Source organism: Suricata suricatta, chromosome 11 (assembly GCF_006229205.1).
Source record: "Suricata suricatta isolate VVHF042 chromosome 11, meerkat_22Aug2017_6uvM2_HiC, whole genome shotgun sequence".
NCBI lineage: Eukaryota > Metazoa > Chordata > Mammalia > Carnivora > Herpestidae > Suricata > Suricata suricatta.
The window spans coordinates 14,358,971-14,373,097 of NC_043710.1; the positions used below are offsets into that span (position 1 = coordinate 14,358,971).

The 14,127-nt window shown below is 35.9% G+C and overlaps 3 protein-coding genes across 3 annotated transcripts in view; 1 reads left to right on the forward strand and 2 right to left on the reverse strand.

The window, feature by feature from the left end:
* The window catches only part of LOC115306344 (olfactory receptor 4P4-like), a 9,762-nt gene extending 8,634 nt beyond the window's left edge, over nucleotides 1-1,128 (reverse strand). The window contains exon 1 of the mRNA XM_029956687.1: nucleotides 1,053-1,128. The gene's annotated coding sequence lies outside the window, so the exon portion shown is untranslated. The remainder of the gene's footprint in view (nucleotides 1-1,052) is intronic.
* LOC115306340 (olfactory receptor 4P4-like) overlaps nucleotides 1-14,127 on the forward strand; it is a 161,688-nt gene that overhangs the window by 117,558 nt on the left and 30,003 nt on the right. The gene's annotated exons all lie outside the window — the stretch shown is intronic.
* On the reverse strand, nucleotides 10,611-11,540 carry LOC115306342 (olfactory receptor 4P4-like). The gene has a single exon (XM_029956684.1). The coding sequence runs from the start codon at nucleotides 11,538-11,540 to the stop codon at nucleotides 10,611-10,613; it is 930 nt and encodes a 309-aa protein (XP_029812544.1).

A 14,127-nucleotide genomic window follows, 5' to 3' on the forward strand; every position in this document is an offset into this window, starting at 1 on the left:
GCTTGAACTCACAAACTGTGAGATCAGGACCAAGTCAAAGCCTGACACATAACCTACTGAGCCACGCAGGTGCCCCTATTTCTCTTATATTAGAAATCTAAAGTAACTAATTCTATAGTGGGAAAAAATGGTGTTAACTTTTCAACATTAACAATAAGGAGTACGGATTATTTAAATGTTAGTTTGATGTTAAAGAAATTAACTATTGTTGACTGTATAAATTAGATAACAAAACGAATATAAATTAGGTCCTTTACAAAAATTTTGTGCACATTTTAAAATGCATATTCTTACCCATAGGGTCACTATTTGTTTTTCAGGATGATCTGGACAAATTTCCTGTTTGATTTTGTGGTATCGTTGGGAATGAAAATTTGTTTAAAATATGTCTGTTTGTTCTCTATAGTTAAGAATCTGTTTCTTGGTTTTCTCTCTTTTTCCTCCCGTGTGTTCATCTGTTTGTTTCTTATGTTTGGATTAAGGAGAGCACTTGCTATGGTTAGTGATGTACATACAACAGGTGTTGTATGTAAATTTTGAGTTACTAGATTCTACTTCTGAAAAACTAACATTACACTGTACATTAACTAATTGGAATTTAAATAAAAAGGTTGGAAAAAATAAAGAAAAACATCATCAGCTTGAATTGTTTAATTTCTTTAAAGGATGATCTTCCTTGCCCTGTCAACAAGCATTCCAACTGTACATTTCTACTAAAATAGTTTTAGGAGCACTAAAAGCAAAAAATGGTTGAAAACTGTGTGGCAAATAGATGTCAATAGAGTACAGTTGTGAGAACTAAAGCCAACTTATTCATTTATCCCATTTACATGTTACAAGCAAAACTACAAAAATGATTAAAATTAATCTAAATTTGTGGTGGCAAGTGATAAATGAAAGTTAAAAAGAAATGGCGCAAACATATTTGCATTGTACATATTTATGACCTCCCCTAGGAATTTCAGTATTTGATACACACTCTAGGCGATAAAATACAACAGAAGAAGAGGATACAGAAGGTAGCTCCAAGAGAGATTCGTTTCAGCACTCACCAGCTAGAAGCTGCATTAACGAATGGATCGAACACTCACAGATTTGCATCTTGTGGACAATCTTGAGATATTATTCGTGCAGAGGGAAATAGTGTGTAGGATAGAGAGAAGGTGCCCCAGGAGTGTTTTCCCCAGTGCTGAGGAATTAACTGACATCCAATGAGATGCAAACACTATTTCACACTTTCCACCTTTGCTAACCCAATGCAGCCACCGTATCTGGGCACCCTGGATGAATATTTTAAAAAGAGACTGTAGGGGCATCTGAATTGGTTAAGTGTCTGACTTAGACTCAGGTCATAATCTCACAGTTCAAGACTGTGACCTCCATGTCTGGCTCTCTGCTGTCAGCATACAGCCCACTCCAGATCCTCTGTCCCCTCTCTCTCTGCCTCTCTCCTGCTTGCTCTCTCTTTCTCTCTCTCTCTCTCTCAAAAATATATAAATATTTTTTAAAACCACCAAATGCTACTGTAGCAAAATTATTTAGAAGCCATCAAATCCCATGACTCACAAATTGAGACTTTTGTCTTTAAGATCAGTTTAGATGGTGAATAGGCAAATTGGTTTAGCATTTAAAATGGTCTATACTATAAGAAACTAATTCTATTTTAAATTATCATTCAACGTCATTACATCAGGAGGAAAAAACTCAATCTGTTTCCACTATGACTTATTATTGATATAAAGTTTCTTAACCTCTATATTGTTCTGAACAAACCAAAAATAATTATCATGTTCATAGTGTTCAATAGTGAACAGTACTTAAATAGAGGTTAATAATTTTATAATTTATTGATTAATTTTCTCCTTACCTTTTTACAGCTAAGGCTGATTCCTAGTTTAGGAGATGACATACTGTTTGCTTTATGGACAGATGTGTTTGCCTAAAACAAATTGACCTAAAGTTAATTGTTAAATAAGTAGGTTGGTAACAACTTCAAGTGTATATAGCTTGACATATCCCAACCCCTGATTTTCAAGAAAAGAGACTCAGATCAAAATAATCTAAGTAATTTATTAACATGAGAAAGTAATATCTTGTGGAGGACAGATACCCTGATTCCCACTCAATCAAGGGCTGTATCCCACAATGTAAGCAGAGCACGAAAATGGGGTGTCCTGGAGACCAGCAGTGAGGGGAAACACTTAGAATCTAATGCCAATTTTAAAAAGTATTCAAGGTGACAGATTACCAACAACCTAATCTGTGTTTTTGAATATTTTGGGGGATATAAATATGTGGTCCAGCATTCTTGATCCCAAGTAATTTTATGCCATTTTAGCAAAATGCGTATTCTTTCACATAGGATTTTGGCTTGTTTTCTAGATAATCAGAGACGTTTCCTCCACAATACCTCTTAAACTCTCATCTTGAAATCTGGGGAAAATTCTATTATAATCACTGCTGTTAGCTGAAGTAAAAGGGACATGTGAATGCAAGCCAATGAGAGAATTATCGTCATTGAAACACATAATATATTCTTGACCACATCTTCACAATTTGTCAAATAATTGAAATCATAAGAGATGAGAGGAGGAATATTCTGTTCTCCCTCTAAAGGTGGCTGAAACCAAGGAACAAAAATGATGTAGAAACATGGAGATGTATAATCACTGAATGGTGAACTTTGTTGTTTCAAATTGTGTCTCCATAGCAGTAATAATCCAAACATAAAAAGAAAACTAAACACCTAAATATTTCCTCAATATGAAGAGAAATAGATTCTTATATCTGTCTTCTTTCACTTTAATTCCATTTATTTAGAATTGGTGTTTAGAGTTTAAAATCTGGGCAATCTGGCCCATATTCTGTGAGAAGTCAATCACCCCATTTAAGTAAAGATACTCAAAACATTTTTCTCACCAACTTTATTATTGTATTCCTTTCCTATTGACCATTAACTTTTAATAAGAACTCAGTAGGGATGCCTGGGTGGCTCAGTCAGTTAAGCGTCCAGCTTCGGCTCAGGTCATGATCTCACAGTTCCTGGGTTCGAGCCCAGCGTCGAGCTCTGTGCTGAGAGCTCAGAGCCTGGAGCTTGCTTCAGATTCTGTGTCTCCCTGTCTCTCTGAACCTCCCCTGCTCATGCTGTCTCTTTCTGTCTCTCAAAAATAAATTTAAAAAATATTTTAAAATTTTTTAATAAAAATGTAAAAAAAAAATAACAGTAAACAGAATTAACTTTCTTCCCTTCCATACCATTTATGAACATTAAAGTTATTGCTAACTTCGTAAAGCTTCATGGCCCACATTTATAGGATTGATAAACTATTACATAACTCAAAAATATAGTAAGAAATAAAAAATGTGAAATACCCCAGTGTTATACATGGTGTAAAACCACACATTATCTTCCTTTTACCTTATCTTTTTTTTGAGTGAGCTGTATCTGAAATTTTCAAATACATATATGTGTGTGTGTGTACATATATATATATATATATAGCCATTTTAATAAAGAGAAAACACCTAAAACAAAAAAATCAAAAAAAAGTCACAATGTATGTTAATGAGGATGACCATATAAATTTCAATTTAGAGCAATCTTTTAGTAAAAAGAAATAAAATTACTATAAACAACTGGTTGCCTTTCATCTTTTTTTGACTGTTTAAAACTTTTAATCAAAGTATAATATATATACAGAAAACTATGTAATATATAAATCTGAATGGGCTAGGCAATGATTTTTTGATATGACCCAAAAAACACAGTCCATTAAATTTAAAATTGGTAAATTGGTCTCCATCAAAATTAAAGCTTCTGGTCTTTGGTTATTTCTTAACACTAACCACTAACCTGCAATTTCCTGGCACTATAAAAATACAGTCAAATTATTATTTTACTTCTTTGTTTGCATTACATAAAAATGCTGCATTGTGTTTTGACTGTGCTATTAACGTAATAGGAATTGTTGCTCTTAAAATAGAATTTCCACTGTAAGTTCAGATTTCCTACTAGTGTTATGAGAATATGGCCTGCTATAAAGTTAATTTAATTCAATCAGATAAATCTAGTCCACTTTAGGGTCGCAAATTTTTAAAAGGTAGAAAGTTCCTCATCATTGGGATATCCAATCATAAAAGCTAGGCTATTTCTTCGTAAGAATATGGAGGAAAATACAAAAGCACCCAAAAAAGAACTCACTAAATTTCACAGAAACCTGAACATTTCATCAACCTCAACTCAACTATCTTTGTTCTCAAGTGGAATTTTGCTTGTGAATAACGTACAATAAGACTAAAGTTAGCTAAATTATTTTTATAGTAATCAAATTATGCTGCTACAGAAAATACAGAAGAATGAAATTAAATGGAATAAATGTAAATAGCATATAAGCATTTCAAAGCACAGTTGGCATAGCATTCTCCAAAGAGTGTCTCATTGTTAATTCACTGATCATTGGATCTCAGTGGCTGTCAGATTAGTTTTAGGTCAAATCAGGAGAGCTCCCTCCTGAGGTACTCACTGTGCCGATTCTTCTCCAGTATCTAAAGCTGAAATAAAAGGCAGAGATTTATAAACTCATCATTCAAACACAGTTAGATCATTTCTCTAAAATTACCTTGAGAATCTCAACATGTCTTAGAACATTTTAGACAGCTGTAAGGGGTGGAGTTTAAATATTCATTAACCACCAGGGATGTAATAAGTAGCTCATCAGATAACAAAAAGAAAAAGAAAAAAATTAAGTGTTTTAAAATTCTTACAAAAACAAACATACATTTTAATTTTTAAAAGTCATTAATTTTATGACTATCCCAAAGGAATATTGATTTCGAAGAACAGAATATAACATATGACAACACAAGAAAGACTTTGCAAGTAATAAGACATTATATTCCCAGAGGCATTTCTGAATAGATCTTCACCAAAGGCCTCTGTGTTTTCTCCATGGAACTGACCCTGATGTCTACGGGCACTTTCTGGATATAACTTTACTTCTTTACTTCTTTTCCTTTCTTTTCTTTTTTTCTTTTTAGACAGAGAGAGTGAGTGGGAGTGGGGGCTTCGGGGCTGGGCAGAAGAAGAGGGGAGAGAAAGAATCTTAAGCAGGCTCCATGCCTAGTGCAGACCCCAAAGTGGGCTTGATCTCATGACTATGAGATCACGACCTGAGCCAAAATCAAGAGTCTTAACTGGGAAAGCCACCCAGATGCCCTTTGACTTCTTATCTTTGTGTTAACCTGTGTCCAGCAGCTTCTCTGCAGGCTCCACAATGCTCTGTTCAGACAGAGCAATTCAGAAATCCTGCCTGCCTGTGTTCATCTTAGTTTCTGAAGAAAAATAATATACCATGGAATAGTATTAGGCTAGTGTTGACTAAGAAAAAACTCACTGAAAATTAAAACATTCAAACATTTATTCAGGCAATTAAAATGGAAATTCAGAGGGCACCTGGTTGGCTTCGTCAGTTAGGTATCTGATTTCAGCTCAGGTCATGCTCTCATGGTTCATGGGTTCAAGCCCTTTGGCAGACTCTGTGATGGCAGCTCAGAGCCTGAAGCCTGCTTCAGATTCTGTGTCTCCCTCTCTTTCTCACCCTTCCCTTCCCCTCAAAAATAAATAAACATTAAAAACATTTTAAGGATTTGCAATTTTGAAGACATAGAATCTGGTAGGAACCTAAATTGTGTTCCCAGGAAGATAAAGAGAGGCAGAGTTATATGGGCAAAAGGCTATGAGTATAATTCTTATTCAGGTCCTCTATGCAAAACAGAGATTAGAATAGGGTAACTGGGATTGGTTGGGTTAATATGCAAATGAAAGATTGGAAAACCTTCAGAAGTGAAGAATGCTGATGATTCAGGTGTCATGATGAAAGGAAAGTTAAGTCCAGGCTGAAGGCTTGCAGCTCTCTGAAATGTTCAAAAATGCTTGTGGTTTCTCCAGTGAGGATGTCCACAAATTCTCCCATACTTACAGCCTCCTGATACTATTTTTAATAAGAGACTCTCTTAAGTAGGCTTGCTTGCTCCATTTTAGAAATCTCCTTTTACAGTAGTTTCAGAGAAATCTGGCTTGGGGAGAGACACACAGAGCCCACCACATGCAGTGCTGTTCAATATGCATCATTATCCAGAGTAACGCACATGGGTAGAGGAGACAGGTCAATAAAATTAATGACCTGCCATATTGGGACTGGAACCAAAGTTATTTGTTGCCAGGGACTAATATTGATGAAATAGATGGTTAGGGAAGGGAAGGCAAAAGAAAAGGAAAGATGAAAGAAGAAACAATCTGTTCTTTATGTATATATATAATTTTCACATAGTATATATTTTATATATGTTAAAAGATAATATATATCATATATAATATATACTTATATTATCTTTATATATATTGTGCATATTATTATCATTAAGTGAGAATATAAAAAAATATGAGGGAATATCCAGTCTCAATATACAGCCCAACTTTTATTCTGTTTACCATTTGGCTTAGTCCTATTTTACCTCATTTCTGTGGGTTATTTGGTTCAGTCCAAATTGGACACACTGATATTAGGTGAACCAATCTCCACCATTGTACACAAATCCATATATTAAAACAATTTTTAGCGGTGCCTGGATGGCTCAGTTGGCTAAGTGGCTGACTTCAGCTCAGGTCATGACCTCACAGTTCGTGGGTTTGAGCCCCACGTTGGGCTCTGTGCTGACAGCTTAGAGCTTGGAGCCTGCTTCTGAATCTATGTCTCCTCTCTCTCTGACCCTCTCCCACTCACACTGTGTCTCTTTCTCTCAAAAATAAATAAACATTAAAATTTTTTTTAATTTCCTTAATACATGTAAAACTTTAGGAGACCAATTTTTATAGGAAATTATCTGGTACAAAATACTAAAAATAACTAGAATTTACTATGAGATTATTTTGAACAATTGAACATATTGTGAGATAACTAATGTTAATTCTGTTTTTCCAATAAGAGCACAAGCTTCTAGAAGTTAAAAAGATTCACTCAAAGAGCTACAAATAAGAATAAGAAAAAGAACTGTGTGCCTTCTGTGCGTGAAAGGAACATGTTCTTATGTGTTTACCGCTTGCTTCCAGGGTTTTGAACTAGAGTAACCCTGAGGGAATAAGAGATTCTAGTATGTCTGAATGATGGATAATGATGGACATCAGGACTCAGGGTCTCACTGGTTGTCCGTTTCAGTATAATGCATCTTGTTGACCAAGCTTCACTCAGACTGGTTGTGTCAATACACAGAGGAGATAGCTCCATGTATCTCTACCCATAACACAAAAACACACCAAGATACTCCTTAGAGGTGTGTACAAGTGACTCACTGACAGCCCCAGTCCCACATTTGTCTCAGTTCTCTGCTGAGAGTTAATTTTCTTCTATGTATCTTTCTTTTCTAGTCCCCTTCTAAATATAACCTTTTGTTTTATGGGGCACATGGCTTCTTTACAAAACTCAGATTTCAGGTATTTTTGGAGTTATTAAGTATTGTTCTGCAGACTGGAAAGTGAATTCTAGAAAGAATACCTTACAACTGGATAATTAATCTTAGTTCAGTATATTTGTTGTGGGCTTACTATATAAAATAGTCATATTTTTGCCAATAAAATCTTATAGAATCCCGAGAAAAAAACAACAAATAATAAGAAAATATTTTGGTTTTGTTATGTAGCATTCTTTCTGATGGGTTGAATATTTCCTCTGACCCATCCTCAAGACCATCAACCCCCCCCACTACACACACACATACACACACACACAATTATCACACATACACACACACAATTATCGCACACACAGAGGATCAGATATACACGCTACATTTCTATATTAAAAATAATCCAAATATTCTTTGGAAAATTACTAACTTAAACCAGTTCAAATCAAACTATGTCTAGATAGACTTGATTTTCTATGAAATAGAATGTTCTTTTCCTTGATACCCCTCAGGTTTTGCTGAATCCATGAATTTAAAAGAATAATTAAATGTGTGAAAAGTTCTAAGAATAGAAATATCAAAGGAAGTTTTCCTGGTATAAAACAAACATGATCCCATTTATGGTTTTTCCTGGACTTCTCCTTGGCTCTGGGACAGGAGTAATTCAATCAAGGAAATTGTGAAAACAATGCAGTAATTCTGCTGAGAAAAATTCTTTGGCAAAGAGAAATGTCTACACAAATGGGAACCAAGACACAGAGATGTTTGGGCTATGTGTTTCAGAGATGAGGGAATAAATGAAAATTAAAATAGTAGTACCTTAAAGTGCAGAAAATAAGAAAAAAATATGACAAGGGGCTAGAGTCTGCTCGACTTCATTCCCTCCCTGATTGCTACAGGGAATGTATGGTGGATTTTTAACCTTTCTGACATTACACATTTTATTAACACATGATAGTTATAGCATAAGGGTAAATTCTGGATATATGAGAACAATGTATAAAATCCAATAAAAATAAAAGATAGTACCTTTGAATTTAATTCATTAACTGTTAACCTCTTAATTTGCATGGGTTTATTGCTGGAAAATAGATAAAAGAAAGTAAGGATATAGTGCTTTTTTGACTGAGTTAGCTCAATCAAACTGGAAAAACACAAAAGAATAAATACTAATATGGGGCAGAGGATTATTTTTAAAGGAAAAAATGTACAGTTTCATAGAAACCAAAGAACAAGGAAGAAATCAGAAATACTTCTGGTCTGTCTATGTGTCAGCAAAATCTTCTGGAATAAGAAAACATCAGGACTCTCTATTCTATTCCATTCGTCTATGTGTCTGTTTTTGTGCCAATACCATACTGTCTTGATGATGACAGCTTTGTAGTAGAGGCTGAAGTCTGGGATTGTGATGTCTTCCGTTTTGGTTTTATTCTTCAATATTACTTTGGATGTTTGGGGTTGTTTGTGGTTCCATATGAATTTTGAGATAATTTGTTTTAGCTTTGAGAAGAGCGGCTGGTGCAATTTTGATGGGGATTGCACTGAATGTGTAGATTACTTTGGGTAGTAATGACATTTTAACAATGTTTATTCTTCCGATCCATGAGCATGGAATGTCCTTCCATTTCTTTGTGTCTTCTTCAATATCTCTCATAAGCTTTCATCATACAGGTCTTTTACATCTTTGGTAAGGTTTATTCCTAGGTATTTTATGTTTTTTCTGTGCAATTGTGAATGGGATCAGTTTCCTGATTTCTCTTTCTATTGTTTCACTTTTCGTGTATAAAAATGCACTCGATTTCCATATGTTGATTTTGTACCCCGCATCTTTACTGAATTCATTGATCAGTTCTAGAAGGCTTCTGGTGGAGTCTGCCAGGTTTTCCATGTAGAGTATCATGTCATCTGTGAAAAGTGTAAGTTTGACTTCTTCTTTGCCAATTCTGATGCCTTTTATTTCATTTTGTTATCTGATTGCTGATGTTAGGACTTTCAGCACTATGTTAAACAACAATGGTGAGAGTGGACATCCCTGTCATGTTCCTGATCGCTGGGGGAAAGCTCTCAGTTTATCCCCATTGAGGATGATATTAGTTGTGGGCTTTTTATAAATTGCTTTAATAATGATTAAGTAAGTTTCATCTATCTCTACTTTTTCAAAGAGTTGGAGAGAAGGAGTGAGGTAAATCATGAGAGACTTTTGAATGCTGAGCACAAACTGAGGGCTGAAGAGGGAGTGGGGAAGGGGCAGGAGGGTGATGGTCATAGGGAGGGGCACTTGTGGGGAAAAGCACTGGGTGTTATATGGAAACCAACTTGGTAATAAAATATATTAAAAAAATAAATAAATAAAAATTAAAAAAGAAAACATCAGGAGTGTGACTGATATGTAAAATATGAACACTAACGTACAATGGGGGCAACATTATAAGCAGAGAAGATAAAAGAAACAGTCATAGAGCTGACAGACTTTAGAGTATGTTTGGAGAATGTAAAGAAGTCCAGTGTCACTGGTTGAAAGCATCCAAGCACAGGGAATAAATGAAGAAAGATAGAGAAAGGGAAAATATATAACATGTTCCCAGTAGTCCTATGCCCAGCTAAATCTTCACCTGTGTTAGTCAAAGTAATATTACAACTTTATAAAATACAGTATTACATATATCAAAGATATTTGGAAAAAGGGTGTGCATATATAAAACAAATTACCAAGACACAGAGATAAAAACATACCAGAGTCAGTAATCACCCAGCACTCCCTGGCCCCAAAATCTGTCATTGTAACACCATGCTTTATACCAATGTAACTGCTTCTTAAATTAGCACGTTCAGCCAGGACAATTTTTGATAAATAGTGAGAAGTTTGGATTTTGTTCCAAGGAAAACAGAGTTCCTTATATATTTTTGGAGAGAGTAGTCATGTGACTAGGCACGTGTTTTAGAAAGACATTTCTAGCATTCCTCAAACCCATGCAATCATATCTGGAACTAGCTGGAAACTTTAGAGTGCAGCCTGCAATCTGAATGACAGTGACTTGCTTCTTTGGCTCTTATATGTTAGAGACCATTTGGTCCAGCTTCCCTCTAAAGAAAGCTATGTTTTCTATAACATCTCAAATACAGGGTAAGAAGTGCAATTAATATCACCTTTACTTGAAATTTGAATGTGTCATTTTAGACCATACCTTCTGCATGGCGATTTTCATCTCCATGTTTCTCAGGGTATAGATGAGAGGATTCAGCATGGGGGCAATCACAGTGTAAAACACGGAGATTTCCTTATCCTTGTTCTCACTCCCCACAGGGAGAATATAAATATAGATACAGGGCACGAAGAATAAAACTACCACCATTATGTGAGAGCTGCAGGTGGAGAGAGCTTTGCGCCGCCCTGTGGAGGAGTGGGTCCTAAGATTATATAGTATGAGTATGTAAGAAGCCAACAGGACCAGAAAGACAGTAACCACCACCATCCCCGAGTTTGCAATCATTAAGATATTAACGACACGAATGTCTTTGCACACCAGTTTCAACAGAGGCTTCACATCACACATGTAGTGATCGATCTGATTAGGACCACAGAAAGGTAAATTGAGTACTACCAACAGTAGAGCAATGGAGTGCCAAAAACCCACAGCCCAGGCCATGAAGATCAACAGGTTACACCTCTGCCAGTTCATGATGACCATGTAGTGCAGGGGCTTGACGATGGCAACGTAGCGGTCAAAAGCCATGGACACCAAGATGAAGATCTCCACACCCGCCAGCCAGTGGGCAGTGAAGAGCTGGGTCATACAGTTGTTATAGGAAATGTTTTTTCTTGCTGCCCCCAAGTCCCTGATTAGCCTGGGGACCACAGTGGAGGTGTAGCAAAGATCCATGAGGGAAAGGTGGCAGAGAAAATAGTACATTGGCTGTTTGATTAGATGGCTGCGGGTGATTGTGAGTAGGATGGTGAAGTTTCCCACTAAGATTGCCAAGTAACAGAACAGGAACAAGAAAAAGAACAGTAGCTCCATTTGCTTATTTCCCCACAGACCCATGAAAACAAATTCTGTGACATTGTTCTGATTTTCCATGAAGTTGAGGTGAATCCAGAGTTCCAACAGAAAGTTAATTCATCTGAAAAGATACAGAACATAATACATTTTCAATAGATATTTTTAAGTTTTGGAGTATTTAAACATTAAAAAGATGTAGGTTATAGAGTATTTGTCACAGACTTAATCTTTTAAAACCCATTTAGGTTAAGGATGTCATTACATTTCAGATAATTTTTTTTCTTTCTTCAAATATTTATTTACATTCCAATTAGTTAACATACAGTATAATTTTAGTTTTAGGTGTGGAACTTCGTCATTCATCACTTGCATCCAGTACCTGGTGCTCATCACATGGTCCTCCTCTACACCCACCATCCATTTAACCCTTCGTGTGCCCACCTCTCCTCTAATTACCATCAGTCTGTTCTCTATAATTAGGAGTTGGCTTCCTGATTTGCCTTTGTTTTCCCCCATGTTCATTTTTTTGGTTTGTTTCTTAAATTCCACATATGAGGGAAATCATATGGTATTTATTTGTCTCAAACTGACTTATTTTGCTTAGACAATACTCTCTAGCTCCATCCATGTCATTGCAACGTGTGTGTGTGTGTGCATGTGTGTGTGTGTGTATACTTGCTTGAAGATCAACAGGTTACATATATATTTATACCACATCTTCTTTATCCATTCATCAGTCAATGGACATTTGGGCTTTTTCCACAATTTGGCTATTGTTGATAAAGGTGCTATGAACATCAGCGTGCATGTGTCCCTTCATATCTGTATTTTTGTATCTTTAGGCTAAATAATTAATAGTGCAATTTCTGGGTTGCAAAGTAGTTCTATTTTTAATTTTTTGAGAAACTTTCATACGTTTATCAGAGTGAAGGTGTCATTAGGGAATTTAAATGATATTTAATAAAAGCATATTTTATGTTTGAAACTATTGTAAACATTTTGCATTCATTTAATTCATAAAAGTCCAATGGTTACTATGCTGATACTCAATTTACATATTTGGAAACAGAAAAATAGATGAGTTCAGTTAATCCCACCAAAACATTAAGGCATAAAGTAGCAACCAAAGATATGAACTTATTTCAGATGCCATTTCCATGCTCTTAACATCTATGCCACATTACCTACAGACAAAATGGACTTCCAGCTGTTTTCCACCTCCCTAAGAGATGTGGGCTTTACTCTATCTCTGCCATTTGCTACATGTATAACTTTAAACAAGTCCCTCCCCTTCTCGATGCTATATACAATTTATATATAATGTCCCAATCACTCACAAATGCTTCATATATCCAGGGAAACTGAAGCTATATTCCTGAAATAAGAACAACATCAAGACTCTTAGACATAGCAGAAAGATATTCTTAATTAGCTGATAATCGGTTCAGTGATTCTTCTTTTTGACAAGTTTGGTCAAGATTGAGAACATGGAGATGCGGGAAGTAGGGAACTGGAAACACAATCTGGACATCTGAAAATAGGAACACAGTTTATATGAAGGCTCTTGATTTTTCCTAATCATTCTGAGAATACACATTAGAGGCTGCTGTTAACAGACTGTGTGGAGATCTAGTTGTTTTCTGTTACATTCTGAAGAACCCAGTGTGAATAAACAATGTCCTGGGGATTTAACGATGCATTTAGAACAGTACAACTGACCCACGAGCAGAGAGTGAATGTGCTGACACATCACCTTTCACTCATAACCAAGTGTCCTCCCCAGCAAAATCAGGACTTTCCCAATGGAATATTAATGTCTTCAATTATTTTAATGGCACCAACAGGGAAACAATATGATGCAGTGGACAGATCCTTCATCTAATGATCAGCAAGGTGAGCATCCAGACTCCCATGTCTTGTCAACTTTTTTTTTTTCATTAAGCAATTCATTTTCTCTGTTCCTAATCCTTTAGCTAGCAAGTGGAATTTATTTTTTTTAGTTTTTTTAAATGTCTCTTATTTATTTTTGAGAGACAAAGAGAGACAGTGTGAGCAGGGGAGGGTCAGAGAAAGAGGGAGACACAGAATCTGAGTCAGGCTCCAGGCTCTAAGCTAGCTGTCAGCACAGAGCCCGACGTGGGGCTCGAACCCACGAACCATGAGATCATGACTGAGCCAAAGCTGGACACTTAACCGATTGAGCCACCCAGACACCCCGGCAAGTGGAATTTAAAATACTGGATCCATTTGCCTTATGCCAAGAGCAATATGAAGTTCATTTAAGAATATCCAGTAGAAGGCCTTATGATTCTAACTTGTCAAGTCCCAGACATGTTTGCAGAGGAACAATCTGTTGTATAGAAAAGATGGATATCAGCACTTTGGTTAGCTCATTGGATTTACCTGTGGATTTTTTATTTGGCCACAATGGGATGGATTGAAGAACTCAGGTTAGACATACATTAAATACAAGGGGAAAAATGGTGTTGGTATTTATTTGTTCTGCATTCAAAACAGCAGAGCTTTATAAAATATTCATTTTTGTATAAATTGAGAATATCCAAATCTAGCCCTTGTTTGTGGAAGACTGTGATCAGTTTAAGGGCATAAATGCATCTACAGATAATTTTCATAAAACTGTAGAATTAACCTGCAGCAAGTTCAG

Excerpts from the sequence above, each read along its gene's own strand:
- LOC115306342 (XM_029956684.1), bottom strand. The coding sequence starts at position 11,540 with ATGGAAAATCAGAACAATGTCACAGAATTTGTTTTCATGGGTCTGTGG.